The sequence below is a fragment of the Gadus morhua genome, chromosome 21, assembly GCF_902167405.1.
Source record: "Gadus morhua chromosome 21, gadMor3.0, whole genome shotgun sequence".
Taxonomy (NCBI): Eukaryota; Metazoa; Chordata; class Actinopteri; order Gadiformes; family Gadidae; genus Gadus; species Gadus morhua.
In genome coordinates, this window is record NC_044068.1 from 7800537 (window position 1) to 7808652 (window position 8116).

General features: G+C 47.7%; 1 protein-coding gene across 1 annotated transcript; it reads left to right on the forward strand.

Moving 5' to 3' along the window:
- Positions 1–3351: 3351 nt before the first annotated feature.
- Positions 3352–8102, forward strand: rsph9 (radial spoke head component 9). The gene is made up of 5 exons (XM_030345768.1): positions 3352–3702; positions 3924–4086; positions 4564–4693; positions 4878–5024; positions 7774–8102. Exons 1-5 carry the CDS (start codon positions 3476–3478, stop codon positions 7932–7934), a joined length of 828 nt encoding a protein of 275 aa, XP_030201628.1. The 5' UTR covers positions 3352–3475; the 3' UTR covers positions 7935–8102.
- Positions 8103–8116: the final 14 nt, after the last annotated feature.

The window sequence follows — 8116 nt, forward strand, 5'->3', positions numbered from 1 at the left end:
ACCTGATATAATGTTCATACTTCAGACTCACAGGCTTTATTCTAACTTCCACAGAACTGTGTGTGTGTGTGTGTGTGTGTGTGTGTGTGTGTGTGTGTGTGTGTGTGTGTGTGTGTGTGTGTGTGTGTGTGTGTGTGTGTGTGTGTGTGTGTGTGTGTGTGTGTGTGTGTGTGTGTAAGAATTGGCCTAGTCCCAGTTATGTTTCCAAGCCTAACATCTCAAATTCAGAGGTTCACACTTCACATGGAGGCTGCTACAGCACCAGCCGCTCTGGTTTTCTTAAAGCGGTGCATATCTTTGATGCTGTTATGGAAGTTAAAGAAAAGAAAACACTATTTTCTATTTTGGGGACATTTGGAGGAGGGCACCATTGCTGGTTATAATGTCAGTCACTGCCTTATGCTTGGGTATGCAGTCAAGTGGGAGCAAAATGATGTGTTCATGAGTGCATGTTAGCACCAAGAATAACTTTAAAGCTAAAACAGGGTTTGTATCTGTTTCACAATCATACTCAGCCATGAATTGGCAGAAAATCTTTCCAAATATGGCCACAGCCTTAACTTCTTCAAAAACGGTTTGGGTTTTTGATTGCTCTGTAGATTGCTACACTTCTCTTGCGTCTTGCCATATTTCTGAAAATGTGGCAGACTGTGACAGTCCTTGCTCCCTCCTCTGAGCACTGATTGGTTCTATGACTTCAACATTTTCGGAAAAAACCTTCAACAGGGCCGAGCTTCGACTGATTCTGAGAAACAGAATGTAAACTCGCGAGATCAGGGAGTTCTCGGAAGGCTAAGACATACGCTCAGTGCTGTAAGATGCGGTCAAATCCCCTGCCCTTACTCTGTGGTATTTACGTGATAGTCTACACCCCAAATCAAAACACTTCACAACACCAATGGTTTGCTTGTTTATGTGTGAAGGTGTTAAACCCAATGAACCCAGGGCCCTTAACACATTCTTGGCATTGTGACCGCCTGTGCTTCATTACGCTCCAGACACTCTTTATTGAGCCTGTTCGCCCCTTGTTTCTTAATACTCACTTCATTCTGGCCACAAGGGCCAATGAACTTAGGAAGAAGACGTGTGTGTGTGTGTGTGTGTGTGTGTGTGTGTGTGTGTGTGTGTGTGTGTGTGTGTGTGTGTGTGTGTGTATGTGTGTCTGTGTGTCTGTGTGTCTGTGTTTGGTTTCACTCGCTCGAGCATTCACGCGTGCGTATTAATTAAGACTTAAAACACTTTTTCCTCCGCGTCACCACCAAGATTGATGGGTGTGACCTCTGACCCTTCCGATTTGTATATAAACATTGCTGCAGCCAATCACGTCATCGCGTGGGATCGTTGCAGCCAATGGGGTACTGCGGCAGCAGCATGCTCTGTGGCGCTCCCATCTTTTGTCCCATCGGGATTAGTGCCATGGCAACGGCGGTCGCCTGGGAGGTGAGGTTCCCAGGGCAGCAGGGGCCGACACAGAAGCCAAGCGCTGAGGGTCCGACACTGAAAACCCCGCCCCTTGCATGGGTTACTGAGGGTCACCGATGGTGGGTGGGTGGGGGGGAGCTACAGACTGTGTTAACAGATTTAATCCTACCAAATACTTCCACATGGTGTGTGTCTGTGTATTGGGGGTCCAGAGATTGTGTCTTCATGACATTGATATTTAAGTGGGTCACACAGTGGCTAAAAGTCGTCCCACTCTCCCTCCCCACCGTTGGCTCACTCAAACGCCTGCCCCCGGCTGGAGGTCCTGTTGCCTGAGGCCACCAGCAGAAGTACAGCCAAACAGGCAACGGGCAAGGTGTGACATGGGAAAAGCCCCCCCCCCCCCCCCCCCCCACACACTCTGAAGGATGCCCATAGAATTCAGTTTTTTTAACCGTGCTACCCCCAGTTTATCCCCAGACCTGAACCCACCTGCTGTTTAAGGTTAGCTGACCTCCCTGTTGAACCTTACGGATGAAGTAAGTCGGTATACATAGACGGATCAGTGGGTTGATGTCCCAAAACAGAGTGTAGTTCTGCTCTACCGCACAGAGACCAAAGCGAAAAACGTTTCCAGTGTTGTCTTTTTCAGACGGTTCTACATGATCCGTCATGTCCAATTTGCACCAAAAATGTTTGGATTCCCAAAGTACACTGGAAGTTTCGCGGTTAAATTGATAAATCGTCAACCTGCGAATAAAGAGCCCACCGGTAAACGTCTATCGGTCTGAATCCATCAGCGGTTCACGTGTGGCTCCTGATGGATGTGCTTTTAAATAACAGCATTGACGTTGACCAGAGAAGTGGTTGTTATCACACTGCTCCTGAATACCTTGAGACTTTCTGACCTCCTTTTATGTCCATCCTCAGAGAGTCTGTTAGTTATTATTCCAATGTTATCCTGTTCTTCCTCGCCTGCTTCCCCGTGCTATGATGACCCTGGTACAATATGCACCCTGGACACGAATCGACCCTGGCTATTAAAGGTATTTAATCTGCCTCATGTCATCTCCATAAGAGCTCTGCTGGATGAGAGATGAGGCCATAGCCGTTTGGTCGATTAGCCTGACTTATGAACGTCTAAAAATTAACTGAGATAATAATAATTATACTTTATTTGTTTTGTGTCTGTTGCATGTCTGATCAATGTGCAGTCTGCAGCAACAGTTTGACCTCCATAAAGGGCCCAGCCATGTAGTCTAAAATAACCAGTTGGTACACAAGAATGATCCATGTGTAACAAATAAAATCTTAAACCCATCCCTCTCCTCTCGCTCTCTCTATGGCACTCATGGGTTCGTTCATACACAAATACTGTGTGTTGACACCAGATGTTGTCACTGCTGTTGTCACAGCCAGCAAGTTGTGAGACCCGTTCCTCCTATCCATTCCCCGATGTCATGCTGACCACAGTGAAACATACAGGATCTAGTGTGTGTGCGTGTGCGCGCGTGTGTGTGTGTGTGTGTGTGTGTGTGTGTGTGTGTGTGTGTGTGTGTGTGTGTGTGTGTGTGTGTGTGTGTGTGTGTGTGTGTGTGTGTGTGTGTGTGTGTGTGTGTGTCCCAAAGAGACAAGACTGTCTCTTTGGGATGTCCCATCCTGTCGGCAGCATTGAACTTATTTTCCCGGCACGCCAACTCTATCAATCAATCACTGTGCTGATCCACATGTCAGACGCTCGTTTCCTGCTTTAAAAGGGGCGGGGATTGTTAACTGCTTACTAAAAAAACGATACTTATATGTGTGTGTTATTTCTGAGGTTGTTTTTTGTAAAAACAACGAGGTCGCTTTCGTTGTGCTCAAAATCAGCTCAAAGTTTGTTGCGACTCATCACCGCACGTGGGCATGGCGCACGCGCAAAGAATGTAAGCATGCGTTGCTATGACAACGTTGTTAGGCTCATTGCTTCGGTTAGCGTCTACGAGCTCTGTCAGCATATCCATTCACACTTTCACTCACTTTTTCCCTTATATTTTTGTAATAGAAGGAACCAATGGACTCCAACACGCTGTACTACTCGTTGGATCTTGTCTCCGGCAGCGGCCACGCTCTGAATGGCGAGCAGAGGGCCGCTCTCCAGACATCACTGGTCCTTCTGAAGAAGAACTACAAGTTCAACCGCGTCATGTTCTGGGGCAAGATATTGGGAATAAAGGAAGATTATTTCATTGCCCAAGGGAAAGGACATGATGAGTTGAAGGACAAACAGTTTCTCTACAGGTAAGCTTGGAAACCTAATTAAAATATTATTTATTAAAATCGCGGAAAGACATTACATCTTTTACTCGTGTCTCTCTCTCTCTCTGTGTGTGTGTGTGTGTGTGTGTGTGTGTGTGTGTGTGTGTGTGTGTGTGTGTGTGTGTGTGTGTGTGTGTGTGTGTGTGTGTGTGTGCACGCGCACATGTGCGTGCCTGCGTGCGTGTCTGCCCTCGCCCATTTAGCTTCAACTGTATGGAGTGGCACCTGCTGCCCCCAGCAGACGACGCTATGGTGGGGGAGGTGTCCCGGGCCGCCAAGGGTCGGTTCATGGGGGATCCCTCCCACGAGTACACCGACTATCCCCTGAAGCGAGAGGGAGACGAGGCGACGGAGGCAGTAGAACTAGTAAGGCCTGATTCCCATCCGTCCTGATTCAGACCCATCGTTCGTTTATTACTTTATGCGTCCTGCATTCATAATCATAGTAAATATGAATTCACAATTTGGCACTAATTGTGAATTCTTTTGACCTTAATCGTTTGTTTTTGTTCATTCTTTGTCCATTTATTGATTACAAATACCTTAATAAAGTTGTAAGTTGCTGTGAGAAACCCATAATAATATATAATAGCTTATATCCCCTCAAAGCCAATCTAGCATAAAATGAATGCTGTTCTCTCTCCAATAAGCCCCGCACACGACAAACATATGTCTATTTTTTTATTCATTAGGGCTGATATTAACTATTCTGTACTTTATACAGCCAATACTCTCACACACACACACGCGCGCACGCACGCACGCACACACGCACACAAATGAATCTGTCTGTCTGTCCTGTAGTTGATGAATAATCCCCAAACCCCTGTATGGTGGTTCCAGATCAAGGTGACAGAGGAGAGGAGGTTAGCGGTGACGGTCCACCTGATCGACGAGGAGGTGTCTGTGGTACCGCGCGGCGCGTTCAACAGAACACATCTGGGCCTCATGAACAACAACCGCTGCTTCGAGGGTACACTGATGTCTGTGGGATTTATATTGTGACAGGCTTTCAGGGCCAGTGGTCAAAACCACGTCATTGGGAGTCGTTCTCTCTCTACAGAATCCGTGCATGAAATGTTTTATCTTGTGAACCGGCGCATCCTTTGTTTACTCTGCGTACTGTGGTTTGTCACGCCTTTCTCTCCGTCTCTCAGGGCTGTCTCACGCAGAAGCCGGGAAGCTGGAAAACTTTCTTCACTTCGCCAAACCCAAGAAGCTGAAGAAGAAGTTGATCCAGGAGCAGGCCGACCTCGACCCCTCCATCGACTTCCTGGACCCGCTGAGCGACGACGTACCAAAGGGTGATGCCACGCACCGACCCACACACGCACAAACGCGTGCACACACCAACACCATTTGCATTTACATTTAAGGCAATTTTGCAGACGCTTTTATCCGAAGCGACTTACAATAAGTATTTGTCAGAAGAAAGAGAAACAACACCATCAACAGATCTAGTCGGCCTAGGTCTAGTAGACCCGGGAGGTCTAACACATCTAGTGGGTCTAGGTCTAGTACAGCCGTGACTAGGTCTAACAGCTCTAGTGGGTGTAGGTCTAGTACAGCCGTGACTGGGTCTAGGTTTGGGAGGTCGAACACGTCTAGTCGGTCTAGGTCTAGACGCGGGAGGTCTAATTTGCGAGGTCTAGTATTTGCGTTAAACCAAACAAGCTCTGAGCCGGTTGCCTGTGATCTATGAAATTATACAGTTGGAACATTCCAGCGTCGTGCGGTTTACGGTCGTGTGTGTGGGGACCGTTTAGTGTGTTCCAGCAGCCATGCATCATTAACCCCAAATTAGCTGTGTTATTGAAATTAAGGTTGGACGCAAAAGAAATAATCGGTGTGTAAGCAACGCACGTTTCTTTTTTCCTGGAAAGTGTGATCTTGACAAAAGCGCCAGTGCGTGGGATAACGGCGGGGAAAACATGGCACTCACTGAAGTTTCCGAACCAAGGTTTGTTGGCCTGACGGCTCCGAGACGACGGCCTGTCCTCCCACGATGGAATATGTATTCTCAGTATTATGTTGTGCAGGCATTCTCCCCCCCGGGGGAGACTCGCGCTTTACAAAAAGTGCTTGTGGTGCAACAGACTAATAACCTTCCTCCATAATGTTCCTGGCCAACATGCTGATATCGTTTTGGCCTTGGGTTCCACACTGAGAAATTACATAGAGTAATACGATCATCATGGGGTTTTCAACGGGACCCGTCGGTGGGAGGAACACAGAACGTAATAAGCATGGGAACTGCTTTGGAGACACGTCTCGCGCGCCCCCCCCCTGAAAGAGATGACCCCACTTAACCAAGTATTTATATTCCTAATGTATTCCAATAACGTATTACCCCAATGGTTATCCAGCATTGGTTTTTATTTGTGGTGGCTACCCCCATCGTAGTAAATCTACAGTCACATCTTTTGGGGTTTCTGAAGACACTTAATACATGTTTTGTGGTGGTTTCCGAGTGCACAGCGAGTTAAAAAACGATGAGTAAAAAACCAAGGCCCCGTGACTAAAACACCCAGCAGCTGTCCCGACATAACGGGGAGCTTAGGCATGGACGCATATGTGTGTATATGCACATGTGCTTTTGAGTTAAGGCTGTTGTCAGCGGCGGCGTCGCTACCATCACACAGCTGTTTTTCGATGCAGAAGTCGGCGCTGCAAAGCTGCGAAGGGCCCGAGCTACAGTACGCGAGAGGGGGGGGGGGGGGGGGGGGGTTCTAACCAAAGACAGGTGCTATTCCTCGGAGCGAGAGAAAGTTCAGCTCCTTCTTCTGTGAGCTTCCCCCCCCCCCGACGACAGTATCGCAGAGGTGACTCTGAAGGGCTTGGAAGTTTGGCTTGATTTATGTCTCGCACGCCACACAGGTTTGAAGGAGGCACGCTACAGGCCGTCGGACCCTGTCAGCTCACTACTGGTGTTGTTGGAATACAGTTACAGAGGAGACACTTGTGTCAACACGCTCTGTATCGTGTGTGCAGAGACCTTGCGCCCTTAACCCCATCTTTGTTTTAGGTCTTAAAGTCATCCGTGCTTTGACTTTTATTTATAGCAATGAGTGTATTTTACTGAAACAGATCCCGTGTCTAATATGCATTCACCACGCATTGGTGTTTATCGCCCCACCCAAAGGTCCTGAGAAAATGTTTGAGAACACATCACGAGCACAATAGGCTGAGTGTATTTTCTTTCTTCTATCCTTTTGGATCCTCTCACTACTCTGCTTCTTGTGGTTTGAAGCTTGTGGTTTGAGCCCCAATAGTGATCTGGGAACGGCTGTCAAAAGGCCGCTGGTTCCATCTAACTCAACACTGCAGCGGACATGCCAGGCATTACAGCACTTACAGCCACATTCCCAATCGGCATGAAAAGATAGTGTTGTGTGCTGCTGGCTATGGTCCAGCGGCGCCCAGCTGTGTGGCCACCATGGTGCTGCTGCTGACTGCAGGGGAGCAGGGGAGCATGTGCAATGAGGTGCCAAAGAACGACTTCATAGACTCTGTTAACTCCAAACCACCAGCACTCCTGGCCCCGCGTTTCTCAGGAATCGTTTCTCGTGCTTTTTTTTTTCTAAAGTATGCTTTGCAGCGGGTTTTTGTGAGCTTTTACGCAGGAAATCGTTTTGAATCGTATTCGGGAGCTGGCGTGCACGGCAAACATCTTTAACAAGCTGCACAGCACTTCATGTAGTGGTGTTTCACTGGAGCCAATCCTGAAACCAAATGTGTCGATAGCAATTGCAACACGGCATTCCTTACGTCAGTGGTTCTCTATTGGTCGAGCCTCCGGAGCCACTTGTGCCAATACGTGACGACCCCAAAAGATAACAATATTTCGGTATGCAATGATGCTAAACTTAAGGAAACATAAACCCATTGAAACATGACTTAATACATGGTTTTCTTTCTAAAGATTAAGGTTTGGCATACGTTCTGCGACAATGTCTGCAAACATGTGGGTTGAGACCCACCGTTTGAGTATCCCTGCCAGTAAAAGAAACCATTTGTGACGGATGATACCATTGACTTTGGTTGTTCTTTCAGGGCAGTGGAGCCTGCAGTTGGAGAACGCCAGCAGCGTGTGTGTGCTCCGCAGCCTGCTGTGGATGGGTCTGACGTTCTACCACGTGCCCATGACGCCACAGCACGGCTACGTCTACTTTGGGTACGGCTGCAAGAACCTGGACCTGCCCTTCATGCTCTAAACAAATATCGTCTCCTATCCACGTGTGTGTGTGTGTGTGAGAGAGAGGTAGAGAGTGAGTGTGTACGTGTGTGAGTGTGAGATCTTCATGGCGTCATCGGAATGGATCTTCACAAAACTATTTTTTTGTTTGCGCTTTAACCAAAATAAATTGAGCCACAGACATACATTTTCCGTCCCTCC